The 26,754-nt window shown below is 42.9% G+C and overlaps 2 protein-coding genes across 2 annotated transcripts in view; one reads left to right on the top strand and one right to left on the bottom strand.

The window, feature by feature from the left end:
- ADAMTS9 (ADAM metallopeptidase with thrombospondin type 1 motif 9) overlaps positions 1 to 10,042 on the top strand; it is a 202,755-nt gene extending 192,713 nt beyond the window's left edge. The window contains exons 35-41 of the mRNA XM_018554557.1: positions 1,807 to 1,901; positions 2,011 to 2,105; positions 3,145 to 3,278; positions 4,003 to 4,094; positions 7,077 to 7,181; positions 8,217 to 8,311; positions 9,576 to 10,042. Coding sequence (XP_018410059.1) covers positions 1,807 to 1,901; positions 2,011 to 2,105; positions 3,145 to 3,278; positions 4,003 to 4,094; positions 7,077 to 7,181; positions 8,217 to 8,306 — 611 coding nt within the window. The 3' untranslated portion in view covers positions 8,307 to 8,311; positions 9,576 to 10,042. The remainder of the gene's footprint in view (positions 1 to 1,806; positions 1,902 to 2,010; positions 2,106 to 3,144; positions 3,279 to 4,002; positions 4,095 to 7,076; positions 7,182 to 8,216; positions 8,312 to 9,575) is intronic.
- Positions 10,043 to 18,730: 8,688 nt separating this feature from the next.
- RPL13A (ribosomal protein L13a) lies at positions 18,731 to 24,869 on the bottom strand (the record flags this gene model as incomplete). The annotated part of the gene is made up of 8 exons (XM_018554468.1): positions 18,731 to 18,855; positions 20,449 to 20,571; positions 20,685 to 20,744; positions 20,829 to 20,914; positions 22,978 to 23,079; positions 23,662 to 23,727; positions 24,261 to 24,333; positions 24,726 to 24,869. Coding segments are annotated over 8 exons (741 nt in total), but the record flags the coding sequence as incomplete, so codon positions are not given.
- Positions 24,870 to 26,754: the final 1,885 nt, after the last annotated feature.

The following is a 26,754-nucleotide window of genomic DNA, read 5'->3' as shown; positions in this document are numbered from 1 at the left end:
AAAGAGTGGTATTTCCTTATGTTCCTCTCCTCCATTAGGCCTCATTCACACAGCATAGAGTGAGGCCATACTGATCCATGCGGCGTGCACGGCTGTATCGGGCCGGTCCCCGAAAGGAGAGGTGTTGCGTGTGATTGTACGCAGCATGCTCTTCTCTATGGGAGGATGCGGCCTAAACTGCCATTCGGGTTTCGGATGCTCCGAAATTCGGAATTTCAGGAAAATTCGTACGAATTTCGATTCGTAACGAAACGAATCGCACATGTCTAGCGGCCGTACGCTCACCCGCGATGCTCATCCGTGCGGCTGCAGGTGTCCGTACTTGGACGCAGACAGGATGGATCCTGTCTGCGTCTGAGCACGGACACCTGCACCCGCACTGATGTGCAGCTTGGGTGAGTGTATGACAACATACAGCTGTGTCCTTCCATAGGGAAGAACAGGCTGCTGCATACAATCAAACGCAGCACCTGTCCTTGCACGCCGCACGGATCTGTATGGCCCCACTCTATGCTGTGTGAATGAGGCCTTACTGTCCAACTGTTCTGCTATGGAGGCTTCTGGACTTAGGATAAAAAAAACTAAAAAGTGCTGTAACATTGTCCTTCAAAGTGATCTGATGCTTTGCTCATGGTTCACTTTAATGCTGGCCCCACCAGCTGCAGATAGTTACTAATGCTTCCCTGCTATATTGAAAAGTAAATAATAATAATAATTTTGGCTGGAGATTGGTTTTAAAGTGGACCTGAACTCAAAAAGTGAAGATTTGCTATGTTATAGGGAGCATCTAGAAATGGGAATTGTGCCCAAACCGTACCTTGAAAAATTTACATTTTGTCTGGAATTATGCCTTCAGCCTCATAGTTATATATCTGCAGTTATACATGTAAGACACCGTTGCCTCTGACTGCTAGTCTCACCAGATTTGTAGTGGGATTTGGTGATGTCATCACTGTGTTGCTCGCTGTTGTCCTTGCTGGAGAGAAAGCTGTACCTGATGACCTGAAGTGCAAGTGTCTCCCTGCTTTTGCTTCATTCTGTGTATCTGTGCTTCCTCCACCTCTCCTGCTGCTTCTTGATTATTCTTTCATCAGCCAGCAGATCACCATTCTTCAGAGGGGTAGCTCTGACACAAGGATTTTTCATTAATCATTGACTTTAGTTGGAAGTGGCTTAATGTATAATTTAGTTAAGTTACTGTAATGTAACACTGACAGGTATTTATTTTGTACAGGTTTATTTATTTTACAGATATTAATACCTATATAGGTATTCATACTGTGATCTCACAAAGACCTGAATACTCCCCCTGACATTGATTTTATTTTTGGAAGGACAGAGCCATCTTTGTTCAGGCATCGTCCAGCATCAGCATCGTCCAGCATCAGCATCTTCTTCCAGGGTTAAGATGTTGGCTGAGAGATGACACAATCATTTAAATCCTGCTACCTGTGTAGTTCTTGCCTGTGTTCACAAATGGGTGACACAGGTCACCCTTTACTGCAGCCTATTACAAAGTTACAATGCTGCAATCTGATCACTGGATATAGGAGAATGAGTAAATGCTCCCTCCTGTCTGCAGCAGACTGATGACATCATCACAGCCTAGGCAAAGTCAGTGACTGGAGTTCAAGGCCTGCTTGTAATTAGCTTTGTAGAAAACCTTATACTGTTGATGCATATTGTATCACACGTCATGAGTATAATACTGGAGTAAACTGATTTGTGGTGCTCTGTTGAACATCTGTTTCTTATCGTTTTTTCTGATTAAGAAAAAAATTAAATGTAATATTCTTTACATTTTAGGTGATTTACCGCACAGTTGTCAAGATGTTAAAAGGCGCAGAGGTGTTAGTGAAGACGGCGAGCATTACATTACAGTGGAGGAGAAAATAATAAAGGTACGGCTTCATCCTCGGCACAGCATGCTTCGTGATGTTCTTCGTGTTCTATTATTTATAGATGGCTGCAGGTGCTCTCTCACACCAATAACAATTGCTTTTCTCCCAGGTTTATTGTTCCGGGATGCAGTCAGACCATCCGAAGGAGTACGTGACGCTTGAGAGTGATGAGGCAGAAAATTTCTCCGAGGTATTTGGCTACAGGTATGATCAAAAGGGTGCACTGTGTGTATTTTTACACTCAAAGGTTTTGTTAGCACTTTATTTATTGCCGTGTGTTGTTTTCTGTAACAGTCCATATATCCACAAGACCCCATGCGCTCCTTACAAACATAGACCTAAGCAATGACGGCTGCTAAGGGGAAAAGACGGATGGCACCATCAGTATAACAGTCAATTATTACACTGTTACAGAATATTTTATAATATATATACAGTATGTGTGCATGTATAAATATTTTATATAGGATAAAATGGCGGCAGTTGCAAATTTTACGTTGCACAATATTAGCATAATTCTTTATCAAACCCAAAAATGTTGTAAAAAATACTCTTAGGTTAATTTTAGTGCCCAAAACACAATAAAATACCCTTTTTTTGTTTGTAAAATATTAAAGATGAGGTTACGATAACTAAATAACAACATGCCCAGGTTAAAAATTGCATGCATCTGTGAAATGGAAACAAAATATGGTACCCTAAATAGTCCATAGGTGATGCTTTAAAGGGCCGTACAGGTCATCAGTTTAGAGATATCTGTGAATATTAACCCTAGAATTCTTGCTCTGAATCTCCCTATGTGATAGCATACTAGTGGCTGTTCTTTAAGGTGATGTTAGGGGTTTATTATACCCCAGTGTCACCTTTCCACTTCAGAGAAGCTATTGGAGCGCAGATCACGCTCCAATAGCTTCATGTCTGACTTTTGCAGCCGAGCAATGATAGCTGAGGGACTGGAAGTGATGCAATCAGCATCACTTCCTGACCCATTCGGCTGGGAGGAGATCCGCTTCCCGCCGACACCCATGATGCCCGGTCCCTAGCTCGCTGGAGGGGCAGCGGAGCCCGGGAAGGAAGGCGAGGGTGTCAAGCCACCAGAATCACTTCCAGTGTAAAGCCGACAGTGGGCTTTACAGTCGTCTTTACATATGTAAACAGTCTATATAAAGGAGCCCGCTGCCAGCGACGTATGACTATTTTACCCAATATCTTCATGTGAATCGTATATTCTGTTCTTTTGTAGACTGCAGAATCCTACCGAATGCCCATATAATGGGAGCAGGAGAGAAGATTGCCCATGTAAGAAAGATTATACAGCATCTGGCTTGTCCACCTTCAGTAAAGTGAGGCTGGATCTGAACACTTTACAGATTATAAGTAAGTCCATGGTATGGTTTTTTGTGTCCTCAAAGTGAATCTAAAGCCCAAACCTTTTTTTTTGTTTTGGATAGGTTGGAACCTCTGTCAGCTTTTGTATCTGTCTGTGCCCTTGCAGGGGAGAGCCACAAACTCTCTTAGTCTTGGTGACCATTGTTAAAGGGAGATAAAGTGAAGTCAAACCGTCCAATGGGGAACAGAGTTCTGATAACAACTGTCTAAGAAGGGATCTTGCCTCATTTTGGAGAGATTTCCACATACTTCCTGTTGTATCTCTGGGACAGGAAGTGAAGGGGAATTTATACTTTATCCAAAACAAAGAAAATATTTTGGTTTTAGACATACCATACATTAAGGATGGATTCACACCTAAACATTGCAGTAATGTGGTCAAATGCAGTAAAACAGGGTACACTGTGCTGTGTATTGCAGTGCCTAAAGCAAACCCCACCTGGAGACTTTCTGACACAGCAGGGTCTCTGCATAGGGACAGCAAAAAGGGAAGGCTGGAAATACAGTGCATAGGATTCACTGTGTAAGACAAGGGGGGCAGGGGAAAGGAAAGGTCACAGGCAGATTAGCACCTCTTTCAGTGAATGGATTCTTATTTTTACTGGTAGATTCACCCTTTAAACAGTATTTGCCCATTACAGTATGCCCAGCCATCACATAATGCAATTTTTTTTTGGCACATATTGTACTAACTTGTGATATCTCTGTCCAGCCACAGATCTTCAGTTTGCACGTACCATAGACGGACGACCTGTCCCATTTGCCACAGCTGGGGACTGTTACAGCGCAGCCAAATGCCCGCAGGTAAATAAAAAAAAAGAAAGCATGTTTATAGGATGCACTCACGTCCAGCCACATTGTATTCAGTGACAATATCCTTCATGGATTCAAAGGCTGGATATTAGATGCTTTGTATTGTGATAGGTACCCATAGATTGTCACCTGATTTGATTTATACCGACAGATCAGGTAACATATGCATGTGTCTTGGCTGTATGTGACCTCTGACGGTTAAACCTTGTTGGTTGGAAAATTCATCCTCCAAACCAACCGCTGTGCCTTGTAGATGAGGCCGGCACCAGGGGAGTCTGTTCAGCACATTAGAAAAACGGTCATGTTGTGCATATAATGATTTGTCTACACAAGGATTGCTCTGTTATCTGATATTCCGAATGCCATATCACATCCAGTAGAGCGTCATGTCAGCTAGAAATGTTATACTGTGACCTGTAGGTCAGAAAAGCAAAGCCTATTGCAGAAAATCTGTATAACAGAGAGGCCCACCAACAATGGTGGGCCACCAAAAAGCACAAAAACTTTGTGCCCATCTGGTTAGATCTGAATATATTATTATTATTATTATTATTATACAGGATTTATATAGCGCCAACAGTTTGCACTACATATACCCCCCTATCAAGGCAACATGGCTGGGAAAAAGCTGTTTGAAGGGCATTGGGCTATTCATTAATATGTTAAACAAACAAAAGAGTTCTTTCAAGACAACATGGCTGGGAAAAAGCTGTTTGAAGGGCATTGGGCTATTCATTAATATGTTAAACGAACAAAAGAGTTCTATATCATCCAACCAATGAGGTCAGTATCATCCAATCAATGGCTACCAAATGCAATGCCCTTACAGAAAGTTGTATATGCAGTCTTCTAATGGATCAGATCCCAGGAAAGTAGTAAGCGGCAGTGAGCTGGGTTGAAAGTATTTTACTAACACCCTTAGCAGATGAGAGCTGTGCCATTAGTTGCTAGCATGGTTCCTCATACCTGTGATTGAGTGTCCACAGCGGCAATTATAGTCTGGCTTCAATTTGCAGCTACTGGATGGATACCTGTGGTTTTGCACCTCTGAATCAGATCACTCAGTATGATCAATATACAGGATACTTTAAGGCACTGTGATCTTTATGAAGTGCATAGTAGCCAGTAATAGATAAGAAAGCACCGGTGTATTGGCGTTAATTTATGCACAAAGCACCTCTATTTGCAATTAATTGCAATTCAAAGTACAAACATAGCAACAAACCAATACGGAATCCAAGAACTTGTTTTCCTGCCTTTTTCCGTACTGGATAGAGTATCTATTGGATTGTTACATTTGTACAACTGGCTACATCTTATAGGGATACAGTGTAATAACAGTTGTCTATAGTGAATAGCACAAAACTCAACCGGAAGCTGATTCTATGTATCTGTTGTTCCCTGTTGAAAAGAGCACCTGTTTGATTGTTACATTTGCATCAATTGACTGCATGGTACAAGGACACAGAGCGATGGTAATTGTTTTTTGTAGAGAGAACTGAACTATCTCCCCCACTTTCAACTACTGGGAGGCATCTGAGGCCACAGAGCTCTGTGATAGCACATCTAATTCCTGCATTCTATGGATTATAATGCTGTTACAGCTGTGCTATGATGAGACCTTGATTCTATCTTATCCTGATACCAGATGGTCCATAGTATAGGGGGCAGTATAGGGCTGGTTTGAATAAACAGCTAATGCCTGTCATGTACTAGAAATCTCACGCTAATATATTCAGGAATAAGCAGCGTGCGTGTGTGCAAAACAATAAATGATTGAACTTAATACATTAGCAAACACAATGCCGCGCTCTGAAATTGAATATACACTCAAAGTGCTCAATAGTGATAACAGTTTCACCATAAACAATGTAACAAATTCCAAAACTTTCAGTGACAGTTGTTACAATGTATAACCAACACCCACAATATTAATAGTCTCAAACGTATAAGTGAAATGTCTCTATTAAATAATCCAACATTTCTATATCCACCGCGAGTGTCACTCAAAAAAGCTGCTCACCTTAATACAAGACCTTAGTGCCAAGGTCTAGAATCGCTGATCCCCTTGTTCCCCACAGGGATATCTCAAATTCACTTGGATGTTAAAGTGACACTAAAGTCAGAAGTTAAATTCTAAAAATACATTCGCGTACCTTAACTATTAACAAAAATGTATCTTATGTGTGTATCACTCGGCTGTAGATCCTCAAATCATCTCTGAATTGGTGCTGACACTGTCCTTCCTTCTGGAGGGTGGCTACTTTCATTCCCCATGGTCCCTGTGTGTGTTGTAAAGTAGACAGTGACACCACTCCAAGCTCACTCCCGTGATGGACTACAATATCATGTTTAGTTTACTCGAGTCATTTGTATTGAAGTTATAGTCGAGCTTGGAGCGGCGGCTACTTGCCAACTCACAGAGGGACCACGGGGGGGGGGAAAAGCCATCCTCCAGAAGGAAGGACAGTGCTTTTTAAGTGTTCTTGTGACATATTAATGTTTGCGACTCACTGGCAACATTGTGCATAATTTCTCGCACTGGGGAGTGAAGAGACTGAGTAGTAGTCAGGTTGGGGAGTGCAGACATTGAGTAGTAGTCAGGTTTGGAAGTGCAGAGACTGAGTAGAAGTTAGGCTATGGGAAAAGCTATAGGTGAGATGTCCTGACATGGGCATCACATGACAGACTCTCAGCTGAGAGTCAGGCCAACTGTTTCTATGAAGATAAAGCTTTGAAAACAATTGTGGGCAAAATATATTAGAAGACATCAAGTTTTCTATCAAAGTGAGCGATGAATAAATGTTAACAAAATGACAGATTATTAAACTCTCACTACCTGTGTTTATTTTGCCTTTCCATCAAAAAAGCATATTTGAAATACCGGACTTCCTCTATATATCATTATGGATGTATGTAGAATAGAAGAATTGTGTCTGAGAAGAATATTTACGTCGTATTGTTTTCCCTTAGGGTCGCTTTAGCATCAACCTTAAAGGAACGGGACTCTCAGTATCAGAAACAACGAAATGGATGTCACAAGGAAATTACGCAGTGACTGAAATTACTAAATCCCCGGTAAGGATCGTTCACTTATTTGAATTTAATTTTTATGAATTTGGTTTATCCGCGCTGGCACTCATAGGGCTCATGTGCAGGAGAGTAATACCGATATCTATGCAGGATCTTGCTGGCAAAAAGTTGGTGCACAGATCCTGCGTAAAAAACGCATGTAATGATCCAGCGTAAATGTCCATTAAACGTTTACATCCGCACAATTCTTTCTCCATTCCTCTAGCTCAGTTTTCAATCCCATTATGTATCAATGTATGAAAGTTTACATTCTCAAGGTGCCCATAAACCTGACTATAATCGCGGGTGATCCCGTGATCGTACGATAATCGTCAGGTGTATAGGCAGCATGCGACCGCATTTACTGTAAGGTCGCACAATTTTCGTATTACAAGCACGCTAGAAAACCCGCCGAAAATCGCAGCGCGATCGAAAGACGCAAGCGCAAGTGCACACTGCCTGCTCACCATTGCAATCATATGAAAGCCCTCCTCCCAGTGGTGAGGGCTTGCGATGATTGCAATTACAATCTGCCTGTCCAAGATGGGCAGGTCGTAAAAATGTTGAATCACCTTACAACCGACGCACAACGAAAGTCGTGCGATGGTTGTAGACCACACATCACATCATATAACATAAAGGAGGTTGTAGAGATCAGACTGTATAATGTAGCAGTTCCCATTATTGTTTTTGGTCCATTTATATCTCAGACAAATTGAAGGATTGACATTTATTTTTAAATGTTTTAGTGAAAGAGTTGTTTTTGAATGCTTGCTGTGTGTTTTCCACTGTGTCTAGACTTCATTTAATAAGGCAAGTGAAGAATAAAGACAATATACACATAGCACAGTAACCTGCAGCAAACATTGGGCCCATGTATAGAAACCTCCCGTCTTCTATGAGTATTAGGAGACGAGTTTCCGCTTAGCATTCAGGGCAGCAATGTCAGCACTGACCCCCTATGTTCATGTTTGTATGTCACATTATCAAGCGCCAAATTCATGTCAACTTTTTTCAAATGCAACACATATTTTTTTTTAGGATGGAACCAAAGTGACCGGAAAATGTGGTGGCTACTGTGGCAAGTGTATTCCATCCTCTGCAACCGGCCTCCATGTTCAGCTCTTATAGAACTGGTAAGAGGTCCCTAAATGGATTCCTAAAGCAACACAATACTGATCACATCATGTATAAAATTTGCCAATTCAGATTCCTTCATTTATTATCTAATTGTCTGTGACTGATAGATATCAACAACACAGACACGTTTTCATTTGTTTGGGGTGGAGATATTTCCAATGAATTCAGGCTCCAGTCTTGGGGCTCGTACATCTGGTACTAAAGTGTAATTTTGATACATTTCAATAAAGTTAAAAAAGTAAACAGTGCGATGTTGTAGCAATACATCGCCCAGCCCCTATACTATGCACACATATTATACGGACAAGTTATAACCCATGCCCACTGGTGTGCACAGGTCCTAAGACAGCCACAGTATTTCTATTTGGCAAGCCTAATACACATGGCACACACGGAAAAAGAATGTTCTGACAAAACATAAAACTGAATAAGTGCCCATGCAGATGGGTGCCTAGGGCCATGCAATGTACATGTTGGTGTGTTTCTCCAGCCAGGAGCCACAAGTTGTTTTGCGGTGCATGTTTTAACCGCGATTTGCAGCCCACAAAACGCACGTCAAACGCGCGTTTACGAGGGCTATACGGCTGTATCCTAATGGATACGCGCAGAAATACGCCCCAAAGAAGCTCCTGTACTTCTTTGGGCATAGGGCGTTTTTCAGCACGTTCCGACACGCTGAAATATGCCCGACACGCTGAAATACGCCCAAGTGAGAACCATGCCCATAGGAAATAATGGGATTTCACTTGCAGGGCGTCTTACAGCGGGTCGATCAGCGCTGTAAAATGCCCAGGTGTGAACTAAAATTATTGCTCTCACTCCGTTTGCGGCGATATGCAACATGTGCGGCACGTAGGCGCACCTGATGCATGTATGCGTGTGTATTAGGGGGGCGCGTGAGCCGAAGCATATGCCTTCGGCTCGGCTGAGCCTTTGGCTGCTGTACGAGCTATTGTGAATAGCCCGTACAGCAGCCCTTAGGTTCGACTGACGGCAGCCGTACAGAGCCGAAGGATCAGTCGAAGCTACGGCTGTATCCTTCGGCTCAATAGTGAATAACCCTCTGTAATGTCTTCCCTGTACTGTATTGTAGAGCGCTGAGTAGACTGCTGGCGCTATATACATCCCGTATAATAATAGTAATAACAGTGATCTGCGAACGTTTCATAACCTGTAGCAACCAATTAAATTTCATTTTTGCTGAAGTCTGATTATTTACGAAGTCACAAAACGTTGATGAATGTCTTTGTTTTGTTGCAGGTGCTTTAACCATAAGAAGTTCAGATGGATTATGACATGTGTTGCAATACCTCTTCGCTCAGTGTTTGTACATGTGTAAATAGCTTGGATCCCAAGTGGTGTATAGTGTAATATTTATGTTTGATTTTATTTATTTTAATATTTGTGGACGTGAAAAAAAAAAAAGAAAACAAAATGTCTCTATCAAGCCCTCCTCTGCAAGATGCGTCTCCAGCCGCACATGACCGGAGCCATCATCAGTGAAGTGGTTTTGGCTGCTTTTTTTATGTGTCTCTGTTCTACTTTTGCAGTCCGTCCACTGCATTTTACATGCTCTACATCATATGTAGCATATCGACATGCGTGATGTTCTGTTATAACACTTTTGTATGGTTTACCATCCGTCCATGATTTATCAGTTGTTACTGGCTTATCAGCCTCCGGTGCTTCGCGAGCGTTCACAGGGTATGTTTGGCATCGTTCTGCAGAATGTTCATTGTTAAAGAAATGATTTCATAATAATAATTCGGGGCTGGACAGGTCCCTGGTGTCGGGTCACCAAAGAACTTAAGAATTTACAGCTGGCACCAAACATTTTTGAGCCTTTTCTGTTGGCAGTGACAGCATGTGTTCTCTGACTCCAGGTTGAACTAATGTCTCAGTTCTGTATGAATATGTCCATCCTTATAATTAATCCTGAGGGTTGCTCCAAGTAGGCATCACAGACATCTTTATAGACTGCAATTGAATATGCTTCAAGCAGCAGCCAAGGCTAGTAGTCAGCAGAGTGTTAGTGAGTACTGACATGCATGTGTACTGATTTCTGCATTGTGGCAACATTTAAACTGTGCAAAAGGGCAATAAACCTGCATTCAAACAGGGACAAAAAAAGGTAAACTTCAACTAAGTCTATAAATTCTGTATATGCGCTATGCTCTGCTGTTGGCACACACATACTGGCCAATAAGATGTTTCCCTCTGTGCAAGATAGTTGCTGAGCTCCTTTGTCACTGCTGTGCCAGTTCCCTAGGCAGTGGCTTTGTGCCAGCCAGCCATGCAAACACAGAGCCAAAGTCTTGGTCATCTTGATGATGGGCATGCGTGTAATAGAACGTGTTCTCAGGAGTGTTCCCAGCTTTACTGCCAGAGACAGCCTTCCAAATTCCCCTTTGGTGAAAAATCCCATCCTACCAATAGGCCTCATTTCAACTTATAAGTTCTTAGTATGGTGACTGAAACAAGAGGGTGATGAAGATTCTGCATATCTGGCCTGATCCAAGCTATCCAGGAAGAGGGAACAGAGGGGCTACAAGATGAGCAGGTCATCATGATGGTCCTTCAGGGTGCTTCCTAATCAATGATAAACAATGAATTCCATCCTAGCAAAAGGTCTCACTTTCTACTATCACTTATAGGTTGTTAGTATGGAGAGGTGGAGGGTGCTGAAGATTCTGCATATCTGGCCTGATCCAAGCTAACCAGGAAGAGGGAACAGAGGGGCTACAAGATGAGCAGTTCATCACGAGGGTCCTTCAGGGTTCTTCTTAATCATTTATGGAATGATGAATTCCATCCTACCAATAGGTCGCACGTTCTGCTTTCACTGCTTAAGTTGCTGGTATGGAATCTGAAACAGGAAAGTGATAGAGATGTTGCATATCTGGCCTGACCCAAACTATCCAGGAGAAAGGAACATAGGGGCTATGAGGTGGGAAGTCCACCATGATGGTCCTCCAGGGTGCTTCTTCAGACAAATGTTCTCAACTTGCTCATGATAAGAAAACCCCAGTGTTTGCCACAAAACACTAAGGACATGACACACCACATATTCTGTTGTTGGCAACTGTTCACCATCAGCATATTCACTAACTCACTCTCTCCTATGGCATTGCTCACTCACTGCCTGAGCAGGTGAGATTCAGTTCAGTGTATTCAGTGTAGTGAGATTCTGGCGAGTTTAAGCCAGAGAGAGCGACTTCCATTAGGGAATGTGGCATTTCAGTGATTCTATTGCTAAAGAGATATTACCAGCAGCATAGACCCCAATGTGACATGGCCCTTAAAGGAGAACTATGAGGTGAGTGATTTTCACTCAACCTCATAGTTCAAGCCGACGTGTGACAATGAGACTGTCACAGGTCGGCTCAATATATCGGGAAGTGAGCGAACACATACCATCGCTCGCTCACTTCTCGATCCTCTCGCTGCAGAGAGCGGTGACTGTCACTCACGGCTCCCTGCAGGGATTCTCCCCCCCCCCCCCCTCCGATCCTCCAGCGCTGACAGGCGGAATGGACAGGGAGGGGATGGGTACAGCTGGCTCTGCCTTTAGATAGGCAGAGCCAGCTGTCAATCACGCAGCTGGCTGGATCTTGACAGTAACGCGGTATACAAAGCTTTGGGTGACAGGAGGACGCTAGTTTATGTCCTTCCATGACCCTTAGGAGAACTATGGGGAAAAACACTTACCCCATAGTTCTCCTTTAATCCCTAAATTGACATTTTCATATGTGAAACATAACATTTAGAGTTCTCAGGTGCTAGCTTAATATCCAAACCCAAGAACAGAAGTTTAATATATTGCAGCCTATCAGTCCTTGGATGTGGCGGGTGGATTAGATGATGCTTTTATCAAGCTAAGTACATTTTTTGCAAGTACAGAAACTTGTTGTTGATGTCAAACTTCTTTTTCTCTTGTAATTTCCTCTGCACTGGACTGAATCAAACAAGTCTCAGTCTTCCTAGTTATCTTCTATAAATCATATGACACCACCTCCCTATGTAATGGAGATGAGGAGAGGGAGGTGTTTGCAGTCCTGAGAGCAGCCTATGGTGGCAAAGCTGCTCCTACATAGGGAGTGAGGGATGTCACATTAGGACGGGAAATGTCTTACTGGGAGGATCTCCAGGTGAAAATAAAGGAAGAGAGCCCCAATAGAGAAATAGGAAGCTAATGCAGCCACATTGGAGGATGGGTAAGCTGCACTTTGTTACACTTTACCTTTCTCTTACAAACTGTATCTGTTAAAAATAATGTGTTGACTTTCCACTTTATTATAGTCAAGCTAATCCTTTACTATAAGCTCAGACTTGTGCCCTCTGAATTGTAAATAGATCAAAAGTATGAAGTCCGTTGTCATCAGAGGTGGTGTGACATCACTGGGCTGACCTATGTGTGAGTCCACCAAAGCACATAAGTCACCTTGGTTGAGAACACACTCATGCCCATGCACTGCAAAGTTTAGGGTGCTTTTCTTTCTGGCTCATTTCTACACAAGAGAAATCTAACTAACAGCAGCCAAGCAGAGTCCACATCCAGCAGATTGGCAGCCAGACTAATGGAAGCCAATGTCTAATTGGTTTCCGCCCACCACGGCACTTACCATCATCATCATATCATTATAAAACGACATGATTTCCTGATCTCTCCTCGTCTTTCGAGGAGCGAGCACTGAAAGGTACTTTACAAGAACGAAGTGCAGAACATGCCAAATATACCGTTTCAGATCTCATCTTCGTCTGCGCAAATGTAAAATAACATTGTGAATTCTGTTTTTGTATTTAAAGTAATATTTTAACCTGAAAAAAGGGAATCATTTGCACTACAAGGTCAAAGTGAACAACAATGGTGCCTTTTATAAAAAAGAAAAAAATGAGAAATATCTTTATAAATATTTATTGAATTATTAGCTAAGAGGTAAATATTATTTTTGATTTTTTTTTAAAGTTACACTAAGAAATATACTATAGAAAAAAAAAATGACTGACTTGAGATAGAGCCTTGTTTTTATACAGTTTATGAATTATTTGTTGATGTTAAACTATTACGTTCACTAAAATGAGCCTGCCAACAAAGACTTGTATGGTGCTTGTATGGAGGGAAGTGCGGTGCTGCCGTGTGTACTACTACAGGGTAAAGAAAAGCCATTTTATGACACTTTATTCTCTCCACATACGGTATAAAGCAGGGGTGGGCAAACTCCGGAAATCCAGCTGTTGTAAAACCACAAATCCCAGCATGCATCTGCCTCTGTGGCTGTCAGAGGCTTGCAATGCCTAAGAGGGCCAGAGTTTTCTTAATCCTTGTGTAAAGTCTTTATGGATTTCACACATAGGGGTTGATTCATTACCCTTCTACCCAGCGTATAGTTGGGTGGATGTATTTGCTCAGCACTACCATGCAATTCCTATGCTCCTCATTGCCCTCTAGTGGTGGCAATGCCATGCAAATGACATCTGCTCAGCTATATGCTGGACAAAAGGGTTATAGATCAAAACAGCTTTCCTTATAATACTGACCAGCTGCTGAAATACCTAAATATAACCACACAAGGCCTTCCCTTCTAGTCCTCAAAGCTTGATTCAACTAGAATGTGGAATGAGATTGGTGAGATTTTCCTAGTGGGGGGAGCAGTTGACATCAGGACGGGACCAGGACAACATGTTGGTTGCAGTTAGACTTGGGTCAGTCAACCTAAAAGTGATATTGTAGTTGGAGAGCAATGGGCTGAGCCACCCTCTGGATTCTTAAACTTTTTAAAGCTTCCATCACACATACAGTATCTAGAATGCTTTTGGTCATTCTTCTGTGTATAGCCAATTCCATGCCCGCCTCTTAGCAACCTGGGATTCTCTGGCTGTAATGGGTGCGGAGGGCACACTGCAAACATTGTGCAGCAGAGTGGCCATGCCGCTTTATTCCATTAGAGTCGGGGGCATTCAAGTAGTGTAGCAAAAGCATTTCTGGGGTCCAAAACACACCCCTTCCATCAGTGATTGTGTTGTATGGAGAGTACTTCAGTGGCTGGTTTGGCGGCCGGTATCTGGACAATTGTAATTGGTGTGGTGCTTCAATTCATACATCTGATTTGTCCTTTTTAATGCTTGTCTGCTGGTAGATATAACTGATGATGGCTTATATACCAAGTTTCACTTAGCTGCCACCCTCAGCCCTACCCAGGTTTTCCTGGAACACAATCTCATTTTGGGTTTGCTATAAAACAATATGATTACTTGGATTATATTGCAGTTCATCAGTTACAAAAGTTGACAGATGAACAAACACTGACAGGGTTATTCACGAAAGGGTGAAGGGTTTGGAGAAGGCGGGAGAAGTGAACAACCTAAGGCCAACTTAGCTGCTTGGGAAATATTTTCCTAGTTCAGCAATGTTGTCCTAGATTGTTCACTTCTCCAAACTCTTCATCCTTTCGTGAATAACCCTGTAAATATTCAAAGCACATTTTTACAAGATTTGGGTCATTATGGGGACACCTCAACATCCACTATAGAGGGAAAACCATAAAGTGAGTGACAGTCGTTAGTCAAACTCAACTGGACTTGTTCTACAATGCTGAAGACATTTCACCACTTACCCAGTAGCTTTTAGTTCTAAAGAACAAAAAAAGCCTCCCCTACTTACAGTGGATGAATGGTGAGACATCAACATTGAAGAATCAGTCCAGCTAAGTGTTTCTAATTACTCCCAGCTACAACATGAGCAGGATAAAAAGGAGAACTATGAGGTGAGTGAAAATCACTCATCCTCATAGTTCGAGCCGACGTGTGACAATGAAACTGTCACACGTCGGCTCAATAGGTCGGGAAGTGAGTGAACAGATATCGTCGCTCGCTCACTTCTCGATCATCTCCCTGCAGAGAACCATCAGTCACAGCTCCCTGCAGGGATTCACCCCCTCCCCGCCAGCGCTTACTGGAGGATTGGACCGGGGAGGGGGCGGATACAGCTGGCTCTGCCTCTAGATAGGCAGAGCCAGCTGTCACTCACGCAGCTGGGTGAATCTCCACAGTATTGTGGGGATCTGTCCCGGTTGCGGCGGTCTCAGTATACCGCAAGCTGTAGCTCGCGATATACTGAACTTTGGGTCACGGGAGGACGCTAGTACATGTCCTCCCGTGACCCTTAAGAGAACTATGGGGAAAAACACTTACTACGATCTCTAGTAAAAGAGAAGTATGGGGTAACAGGGTGTTACATATATCTGGAAGGCTACCCATTAGAAAATCCTGAAGACAGAAACAAAATTCTTTTTTTTACATTTTGAAACACGAGAAAAGAAAAAGATGATCAAAAAGAAAAAGTGTCGATAAACATTAAATGTCAGAAGTAGTCGTCTATCCAAAACCTATACATGTCATTTTAGGTGGAGAATTTTGGCCGTAGGTTGCAAACATAAGTTCCTCCAGCCATCTCCACCCCTTGCTGCTCCCTCTGGAGGAACAAAAAGTTTGTTTCAAGCGCCCGTCCATCCGTTTCTAAAAACACCTGAAAAGATAACTTTATTTCTTCCATCGCATCCTTACACAGGGAGCTCGGTTATTAACACACGCTCCGTTATGCCTTGTGAACTCGAATGAATTAACATCTGAAGAAAGTCTAGATTTATTTTTTTTGGTATGCAACATTATTTTCCGTCAGTGTTTTATATGAATGGCTAACAATATTTTTTATATGACCAGCATTTGATCTTTTTTTGTTTTGTAGTATTTCTAATTATTTGTATTTTGATTCATATTGGTCTATTCATGCACTGTATCTATACACGTAAGAGTTGGTATAAATTATATTAATTTTTCAAAGATGCTAAATGTCTGAAATGTGCTTATTATAAGCATTCTCTCTTGTATATACCTCTTCTTACATCTCTGGTGCTAATTATACACTTTTATTTTTTCTTATTCTTAATTTGATTTTTTTTTAATCTGTGTTTCTTCTTGAGGAAAAACACCAGATTTGTGTTCACGCAGATTGTACCCATTGTTCTTCTTGTCATAGGTATTTATAATGTGCACTGATAACAGCTTTACTGGTGTTCACCTATTAACAAATAAATTATTTTGAAAGTTTTACAGTATAAATGATCTTTTTGTGTGATTACTTCATACTTTTATCTTCTATGAAAGAACAGTGAAGGGACCTTCAGAGGCACATGCCTAGGTGGCTGAGGGAGAGAAGGAGAGAAGTGAAATTGATCAGTTATTTCCATACAATGCAGGGAAAAATCTGGACACATCTGCAAAATGCATCCAAGTCAATAGAGAGGACATTATCAAAGTGGATTTTCCTAATTCTGGATATAGTGGTGATGGGTTGCATGTTGAGGTTTTTATTGTTCTCTATATCTGTAGCAGTTGCCAATGGCAACCAATCAGCTTCACTCTTTAGTTTGCTCAGGGGAGAGAGAAAAACACTGTATATCTGACAAGAGATCAAAACCAATGCAACCGGTATTAGTTAAAAGTTAACCCTGATTAAGGGGGAGTTGTGTCCCCCCCAAAACATGTTGGCTGTTTCTATGTGATCCAAGTACGAAGAGTTGAAAGTACATTAGGGAAAGGTAAAACCAAACACAATCCTCAAGAACAGGAAAATATTTTTAATAGGGACACTTGTTTCAGTAAGAACTAGTGAGGCTGAGCTTGGCGTGAACCCAGTTTGCCCAAGCCTGCGCAATACTCTTAACCACCAGCACACCTCTGAACCCAATCAGTTGTCGAGAGGTGCAGGGCCATACCTATAATGAAGCAGACGGAGGCCGTTTCCTTAGGCAGCTTCTATTTGGGTCACATGGCCATGGCATTGCCGCCACCTTCTTTCCAGTCAAAGTATCCCAGGTTGCTAAAAGGCGGGTATAAGGGCCATACACATCTCCAGCCAGCTCTACCAACCAGGGGCGATCTTGCCAGCATCACGCAAAGCAACATCGCAGATGGCATGCTGCAAGGTTAGATTTTTATACTTGATGGAGACAGAGGTCTGTCAGACCAGTCACCCCAAAGAAGCCGACGAAGCAGAGATCTGCTTCACTAGCGTCTTCTCCTGGCTCTAGGAGCCGGAAAATGTGCAGTGACACCGGAAGTCATGTAATACAAATCACTTCCGGGTCCAGTGATCAGTGGCTAGCAGCTTGCCAATCTCCCTCCAATCGATGCAGTGAGACCCACCCTCACAGGGGACAGCGGAGCCCGAGGTAGCTGCAGAGGGCACACTGCCGCTCAGTACAAGGATCGCTTGTACCAACACAGCCATCGCAGGCTGTTTACAACAGTACCAAGAAGACAGCTGTAATAGCCGTGTTCTTGGTATAACCAGTTTAGGACATCAATAGCCACCTGCATGAAGTGGTTACTAAACGCTCCACCCTCCAAGTGCAGTTCACCAGAGATGATGATCGTACCTCCTCCTCAATCCAATCTTTCCCAACAGTCTCAGCCAGCTCTTCATACTGTCCATGCACGACACTGTACTCCTTGCTGCCTTCAGCAGTCCTGCAGAGTACAAACTAACCCACAGGAATAAACAGGGTCACATGCATGTGTAATGTGGAGAGGAATTGGGCAGGACCATTTTTGAGTAAAGATTGGCGGAAGGCAGCAAATATATTACCCAGAGCCGCTTTAAGGACTAAAAGCAGTATTTTTTTTTCTGACAATGTTCACGAGGACTCTTCCATGTGGCTGAAGCTCGTCCTCCAGCCCCCCCGAAAACATGTTCCACCGACAACCATCATGGTGCAGATCAGATGGTAAATGTTTTCCATTTAAAAGTAGACAACCACTTGTCTTCTGTAAAGTCCCTGAGATGACCTTTAGTCATCTTTAGTGTTCAAGGATATACTCAAGGCATCTCTAATATCTCCTCCTGTGACTCAAAGCTCAGTATATCCCGAGCTACAGCTCGTGGTATACTGAAACCGCCGCAGCCGGGACAGATTCCGACATTACTGTCAAGATCCACCCAGCTGCGTGAGTGACGGCTGGCTCGGCCTATCTAGAGGCAGAGCCAGCTGTACCCGCCCCTTCCCCATCCATTCCTCCACTCAGTGCTGGAGGATCGGAGAGGGGAGATATCCCTGTGGGGAACTGTGACTTGACAGTCACGGATCTCTGCAGGGAGATAAAGTAGTGAGCGAGGTATGCGTTCACTCACTTCCCGAATAAAGCCGACCTGTGACAGCTTCATTGTCATGTCGGCTATAACTATGAGGATGAGTGATTTTTTCACTCACGTCAGTTCTCCTTTAACACTAAATGTTGCTGTCAAACACGGCCACATCTCCATCTCTGTAAAGTTTTGTGCCTTGCGGTGTTCTCAGGTATACGATTCTCAACACAAACACTGCACACAAGAAGTTGCTCCACTCAAACAAGAAGTTTTTTGTTAAACATTTTTATTCCAGGTCTGTGAGCATAATTAAACGAGGACACCGTATTTCTTCAGGACGTTTGTGTATTGCGCAATTTTACTTTCAACGTTTATCTCTGCTTGCTTCTTCAATTTCTGAAAAACAAAAGTAAAGATACAATGACGCAGGCACAAACCACATGTAGACAGAGCAACCTTTTCATTGCATCTCAAATCGCATTTCTCTCAACAGCACGTCACTAACAGCAAGTAATGATGACACTCGATCCATATGTTACACTGGTTTAGTCTTTGAGACAGTAATATCAAACAAGATGCATTGTGATTTCAGCATGCACCCTGAATTCAAAGTTACGCAAAAATAAGTGACTCTTGAGGCGGGACCTCCTGCAGCACTGCAAGGTTTCAATGTTCTTCGTCTAGGGCGTCAGGAATAAGCAGACATGTTCCTTATTACTCGCTCCCGCAGGCTTCCACCGCTCGCTGGCGATCTGACACCATTACATATAATGCTAGACCAGCAGAGGGTGGGGATATGACATCTCTCCAATCCCAGAATGCCTTATAATTTTTGACAAAGGTAGGACATTTTGTGAATGGACAGGTAGTGAGGAGGAGCGGGTGATGTGAAGAAAGTACATCTTCCCCAAGGCTGCCTAAGTACTGCAGACAGTGTAGTCCAACAATAAACTTATTTAGCAGGCTATTGGGGATGCTAGTTTGTAGGGCTGAAGCAACGAATCGATTGTCAATAAAATAGTCAACTATTCCCATTATCGATTAGTTGATCTGTGCTCAGCCCTCTACTCCCAGCAAGGATCAGGGGGAGGGACAGACCCCTGCAGCCAGTGCCTTGTGGAGGGGAGCGCTCCCCCCAATCCCCCTCTCGCCACTTTGCAGCTCTCCCCTCCACACTGGAAGCCAGTTGGTGTCCCCTCTGATGCCCGCTGTTCTCCCCCACCTGTATCGGCAGAGGGGTTCGGTGGGGACAGACTGCTACAGCAGGGAGGAAAAATCATTGGTGGAGACAGGATGGAGCACCTCGAGGGGGTGGAGCACCGCAGGATGGAGAGCGGAGGATCTGTAAACATGTGAAATATTTACAGAGCAGTGAACAGTATTGATTACTCGTTACTTGCTAACAACATCGAATTCAGATACTGTGTCCTCAATTATGAATGAAGACAGCGCTCTACACATCACTTCCTGTTCATTCACGATTGTAGACAGCTGTTTTACCATCTCCTCAAATAGGCAGGAAGCCCCTTTACCGAGTGCCTCCTGTTCGGTGCTCCGGCTGCAGAAATATATTGACTTCTTTCCATTTTGAAATTTAAAAAAATAAAAATATCAGGGGTCTTTTAATATTTCCCTAAACGCTAACAGTAAAGAGAAAAAACCTTGAATCGTAACAAGTTAAAGAAATAAAGCTTCTCTGCCTTCAAATAAAAAAATGAAGTCAGTTTTGGGCTGCCAAATTCTGGTGCGGGAGGTTCATTGCAGTTCTACTCATTTCAATGGCACCCCAAACTCTTCTGTACCGAAACGCATGATACCGCAATGCTGTGCATTCCAATTGCAAAAAATATTGCCCATGCAGTTCTATTCTGAAGCAAACATTATGTTTGTAACACTTCAACTTGGATCTGAAAAGGAAGTGCGCCACAACAGAAAAGCCACAAATATTGGCCACTACCTAGCAGCAAAGTACTGAGAATGGATTCTTACCATGACCAACTTCTTCTTGGAATAATGCATCTTGGCCTTTACCTTCCTCTTCTCCTCCAGGGTGGCAGTGATTGCCTGGTACTTCCAGCCAACCTCATGGGCAAGGCGGCCAAGGAGAGCAAACTACAAATGATACAAAACATTGGGTTATACCAATTCTCAAGTCAATGAGACCCCATCACAGGTCAGGTCTGACTTAATAAAACCATTCTGGGTACCCAAGACTATTTAAATACCTTGCGTGTCGGCTTCAAGCGCACAATCTTCAGGGCAGCAGGGACCACCATACGCTTTCTCTGTTGGGAGAAAATGGTGTCAATGTACTAAAGATCTACGAGGTGCATGCCGTGTCACATTACTGGGATTAACATCTTAATCACCTTATCATAAGGAGGTGGGATACCATCAAAGACCTTGAGTCGCTCCAGAGCAGCCTGTCCTCGCTTTGTCTTGTGTGGCAGCATACCTGTGTAAAAGGAGACTGGTTAAGCAGCGGCCCCCATCCGTATTCCATCACAAACTGTATACATAGAATGTGTACAAACTACAATGTGCGCGCTTTCACATTTTGAGCACTGCAAGTCAGATTTACATAAGACAGTTTGGTAAAAGTGTCACCCACAGCTAGACGTCTATTTATCTTCCTAGTCAGGCCCGATGTGTACATATCAAGCCCTTTACAAGGCCAAACATCCGCCATCTTTGCTGGTTGCAATGTGCTTACTACTGAACTATGGGGTAATGTTAAAGTGTAACTTCAGTTTTGTGAACAAATTGCATTCCACTTCCTGTTCATTAACCACTTGCTGTCCAGAGCTATTTCTTACTATTTGAGAACATAGGATAGAAATCTGAATCTTTGGCTAGAAAAGCAGCTTCAGACCCTGAAAATTATTTTCTGAAAGCAGAGGCCCTGTAGAATAAAAATTGCTGGTTGCAATTTTTTTTTATGCCGCACGGTATTTGCACAAATGTTTAAACCAATATTGTTAGGCTAAAATACACCAAAATGAAATTTAGTGCACAGAAACCACAATTTTTTGGTAAAATATAAAAGATGGGGTCACGCCAGGTAAATAGTCAACAAGCCATAAAATTGCTTAAATCTGAAACCACAAAAAAAACGACAATACCCACAATTTCCCATAGGAGACGCCTTGAAAGCTTTTACTTCTCAGCAGTTTAGTGTCAACAGCTCAGGAATTATTGCTCAGACATTCGTGGCAATATGTAACATATGGTGTAATTTGTTTTTTGCATAGACCCACCCGACATGCGTTTGCGTTTCTAGGTGCATGTACGTTGGGACTTTTTTTTTGGTTTTTAAAAAAACATTTACCACCAGCGCTGACTGGAGAGGGAAGGCATAGCGGTCTCTAGATAGGCAGAGCCCACTGTCAGCCAGTGGGGTGGATCTCAAAAGGGTCTGTCCCGGCTGCAGCTCTCGGTATATAGTGGGCTATTGCCCGCTTTATACCAAATTTTGGGTCACGGGAGGACGTTAGTATATGTCCTCATGTGACTCTAAAGAGGACCATGGGGAGAAAAAAATAAAAATTTACCCCATAGTTCTCCTTTAACAAAAATGTATCTTATTTGTGTATCACTCGGCTGTAGAGTCTCAAAATCTCTGAATCGGTTCCGACAGTGTCCTTTTTTCTCAAGGGTGGCTACTTGTGTCCCCCATGGTTCCTGTGAGTGTTGTAAAGTAGTCACCGCTCCAAGCTCACTCCAGTGATGGAATACAATCTCACGTTTAGTTTACCGATTTGTACAGATTGTATCCATCACGGGAGTGAGCTTGGAGCGGCGACTACAACACACACAGGGACCATGGGGAACACAAGTAGCCACCCTCCAGAAGGAACGACAGTGTCACCAACAATTCAGAGATGATTTGAGGATGATTTGTTCCCCATGGTCACATGGACCATAGGGAACAAAGGTAGCAACCCTCCAGGAGGAAGGACAAATTCAGATTTCAGAATCTACAGGGCAATGATAGCTAAGGTACCCAAGTGCATTTTTAAGATCCAACTCCTGAGTTTAGTGACACCTTCAGTAAGAAGTCACCAACCCAAAGTAGTAGTAAAGCGCTGCGCAAACTGTTGGCACTATATAAATCTTTTATAATAATAATAAAGGCTTCTGTCTTTACATCACTATCTGCATTCTTGCTGCAGTTCTGCGACAGAGCCAGGCAGCTAGAATTTCTGAGAGCCAGTCATCCTCCATATTAGTCATATCAGTACACACATGAGAACTAGTCAACTTTTACAACTGAGAACTAGTCAGGAAAATAAAAAACCCAACACTGACCGGGCTGTGCGATTGTCTTTTAGGGAACAATTCAAGTGTCAGTTAACCAAAAACGTAAAAATTCTAGATAGTTCCCCGTCAGTGCCAGCCCTCCTCCCAGGATCTTAGTGGAGCCACTTCAGACTGGTGTCACCCCGTGGACTAGAGTGAAAGCTAGTGAGGTAACCCAACCACTACTTTAACCAAAACATAAGTCACTGACATGCTTACCTCTTACAGTCCTCCAGAAGATGCGGCTAGGTGCTCTGAAGTGGTATGGCCCACGGGAAGGGTTTGTGTTCATGCGTTTCCGCAGGAAAGCAAGGTACTTGACTGCAGAAGAAAAAAAATAAGCAAATATTTACCCCAAACCAGTCCATCAAGAAAAGTCTTGTTTTGGTTTCATTATAATCAAAATGGGTTAATTTCAATGACATCATCCAATCTAACAAACCGGTAACCCAATACCTCAATCTAGAAATGTCTATACTGAAGACACAGGAGAGAGTATTCTTTAAAAAGACCAAAAACGCACATCATACAAAACCTTCTACTGGAGTCAGCTATACCGCAATTAAAGGGTAGTCCGGTCTATTGAGCTTTTTAACAAATTGCACTTTTAGAGGGGAAAAAAAGGAACAAAGCTACAACAAAGGGTGACAGGACGACAACAGAGGCCAGCACCAGACAAAACACAGGAACAGAACGTCCATTTTGTTTTAAGCTGTCAGTTTGTGAAAAGGCAGCGAAGCCACACAGCTCCAGAGCTAAATGAAATACAGCCCCAAAAACCCCATTAAGTTCCTGACTCCTTGCATCCCTTCTTCATATATATTGGGGACATCTCTGTGCAAAGGGATTTCATTCACCAACAGCCACAAACCTCTTCCCACACAACACAGACGTGTTACTTACGTTTGTTGCGGTAAAAGTTGCCAGAAATGTTGATACCCTCACATCTCACAACAACCACTTTGCGCCCTAAAAAAAAAAAAAAGAAAGAATAAAAAATACTTAAGGAATGCAAGAACCAAGATAACTTGTCAGCCCGCTGCCATTTTATACAAGCTGAACTCAAGGCAGATACAGAAAAATCAACGCAGCTCTGAATTCTTCCTTAAACGCATGCAGTGGAATTATCCAATGTTGACTTCATATCTGTATAGCACAGCTCAGACAGACAACATCACAAAGGGCCAGTTGTGCTGCACTGCAAAAAAAAGTATGCCAACCAGAGGGCAGTGACAAAAAAAAAAAAAAAAGCTGTCTGCTGCTTCTCATTTCACTGTCCAGCCAAAAGGCAGCTAGAACATTCTTGTACACATTTCATTGTTTGATTTAGTGATTTTCCTGAAGTTCAGCTTTAAGTTATTCATGGCACCATGTTCAGTTGGTCTCAGATGGTAGTGCATGTAAGTCATCTCATGGTCGCAAAACTCAAACAAGATACTTTCATACTCATCACTGACCACTACAGATCAAAGTAAATACATATTCCTGGTTCCAATACTCACCAAGCAAAACCTGCTTAGCAACAATAGCAGCAAGACGACCAAGAAGATGTCCTCTTCCGTCTAGGACCAGAACCTGCATTAGAGAGACACTGTCACACTGGGCAAAACACGTAGAACAATTCCAGCCCTATTCTAGACAGCCGTCTCAGATGGTAGTGCATGTGAAATGGTTTCATAGCAGTTAAAACTCAAACACAAGGGTCATCAATGACAGGCTGATACAGATTTCAGTAAAATGTAAGGTCAGGATTCCCTATACAGATGAAAAGGTTCTGCAATAAGATACAGAAGCTGCATATTTAACAAAGAAAGCACTCCTATCAGTATTAAAAAGTTTAACATTGAACACCAGCCAAATCTTTAAGGAAATAATCCATCAGGACAAAGGTTCCATCCCTTCAAAAAAAGTTTTGGTTATAGTTTCACTTTGCTCAAACAAATTAGAAAACAAAATGTACAACTTACATGACTTGAAGCCTTAAATCCACCACCCAAGTTCTTGTAGAATCCTGGGAGACCTCCCTTGGTTAGTTCTGAGGGTAGCTTCTTGACCTTTGGTGGGGCCTTTGTCTGGACCTTTGAAGCGTCTGTTGACGGAGCCTTTGAAGGGGCCTTTGTTGGAGCCTTAGTTTGAGCCTTTGCTTTGGCCTTGGCCTAAAAGGGAAAGAAATAGAAGTTCATTATTTGTCAATTACCAGTAAAAGCAACCCTCCCTGTGCCAAAGTCTACAGAAACTACAACCAAACATGAGCCGACATTTTATAAAATCACAATCTGAACAAAACTCACCACCATTCTGTCCCAGGACCAAGCTACCTCCCCAGTGTGCCACTATCGCACCTTTCATAGTATAGACGGCACAGCCCACACCAAAGAAAGATACTGCCATCTTCTCTTGAGTCACATCAATGCTCTCTGCAGGGTAACAAATACCAGCTCATTTTTAATCCTGGGATTTGTCCAGCCTTGGTTTAAAACAGGAAAAGGAATCTGCGATATCAGCGATTCTTATATACAATTAAACTAAACATCGGGTCACGCAAATAAAACCCGGCTATTTTGCAGCATTACAGTTGATTCCGGCAAAAATCAAAGTGCGCTAAACTCATCCCTGAGCCAAATCGCGCCCATGGTCATTAAACTTTGTGACAAAATACAAATCTGATGGAGAACACCAATAAGCTAACCAAGAACTCCTCAACGTTCTTCCCATCGCCAACTGCTACACACAGACTGACTCACAAGAAATCACAATCAACTTTCACTGGTGAAGTATCAAAGCACATGAGCAGCAAGATAAAAATCCCCCTAAAATCTTCAAAGGGGGTGTAGAATGTTACTTTATTCCAGAAACAAATCACAGCACTTCACAACTTAGAATTATAGCAACCTAGAATATGTAATGTCAGAGAGGCCATAAAACATTTTCTGAAGTATAAGGCCCCGTTCACATATAGCGAATTGTTGCGCGATTTCCGCCGCGATATCGCGCATTTTTGCCACGCGATATCGCGAGAAGTCGCCGGCCAATGTTATTCAATGGAGCTGTCTTAACTCCATGTCGCTCGTCGCGGTCGCAAGTCGCTTCTACCGGACCCTTTTTCGGCGGATTTTGCGCGATTTTACTTTTTTTCTATGGAGCCCGACGGGGAAGGTCGCCCTACCGTCGCTGGAACGTCGCCCCGAAAGTCGCGCTATCCCGGCCGTGCGGATCCGCTGCAAAAGGTATGTCGCTATATGTGAACGGGGCCTTAAGCTGCAGATGAGTAAGAATTATAATTCATCAACTGGAGGCCTGCTGGGCATTTTTTTAGGGCCTTGTTTGGTCCATAAGACATCTGACACCTGCCCTAGTATGGCCATACACTGAGGGAATTTCCATCGGTTCTTGATAACTGGAAGAAACGTGCTCATGGGTGGCCCTGACTGCCAGGTCCCATCTGACATACTTCAAATGAATAATGGCAGGAGCCAGAACATCAAACACTGCCCCCATCCAATCAGATGCAGGCACTGTTCAGGTTTTCTGACAGCCGGCAGTAACAGCTGTCAGAACACAACAGATGCAGGTGCAGTGCAGATGGCTGAAGATTATTTAATTCAGCTTCTAGGCTAAATGGAAAGAAAAGATATGGCTAGCCAATAAGCTCTTCAGTGATCAATCAGAACCCATCTTCTATTGGTCTGACTTTCCATAGGATTCCACATTCCATAGGGTTAGCCATTTCCATTAAAGTTGTTCTTTATGGATCTGCAGTCCAACTACAGTGATTCTCATGGGGTGTATCTGCCGGGAGGCATGCAGACTTTCTTAAAACCCGTCCCAGTTGGGCCCTGTGTGGTTTGGCCCCTCTTCATTGCCTATAGATACCTGCATGCTCCACTTAAAGAGTACAAGTGTGCATCCAACCACAGGAAGGAACGGGAATTGCAACAACACAGAATCCACCAGGGACTGGATGAGGATGTCAGGAGGGGGGCTGCAGGTGTTCAC

This window comes from Nanorana parkeri, unplaced genomic scaffold, assembly GCF_000935625.1.
Source record: "Nanorana parkeri isolate BGI_ZX_2015 unplaced genomic scaffold, ASM93562v1 scaffold9, whole genome shotgun sequence".
Classification (NCBI taxonomy): Eukaryota; Metazoa; Chordata; class Amphibia; order Anura; family Dicroglossidae; genus Nanorana; species Nanorana parkeri.
The sequence above is the reverse complement of the archived record's forward strand: the minus strand, read 5'-3'. Positions and strand labels throughout refer to the sequence as shown.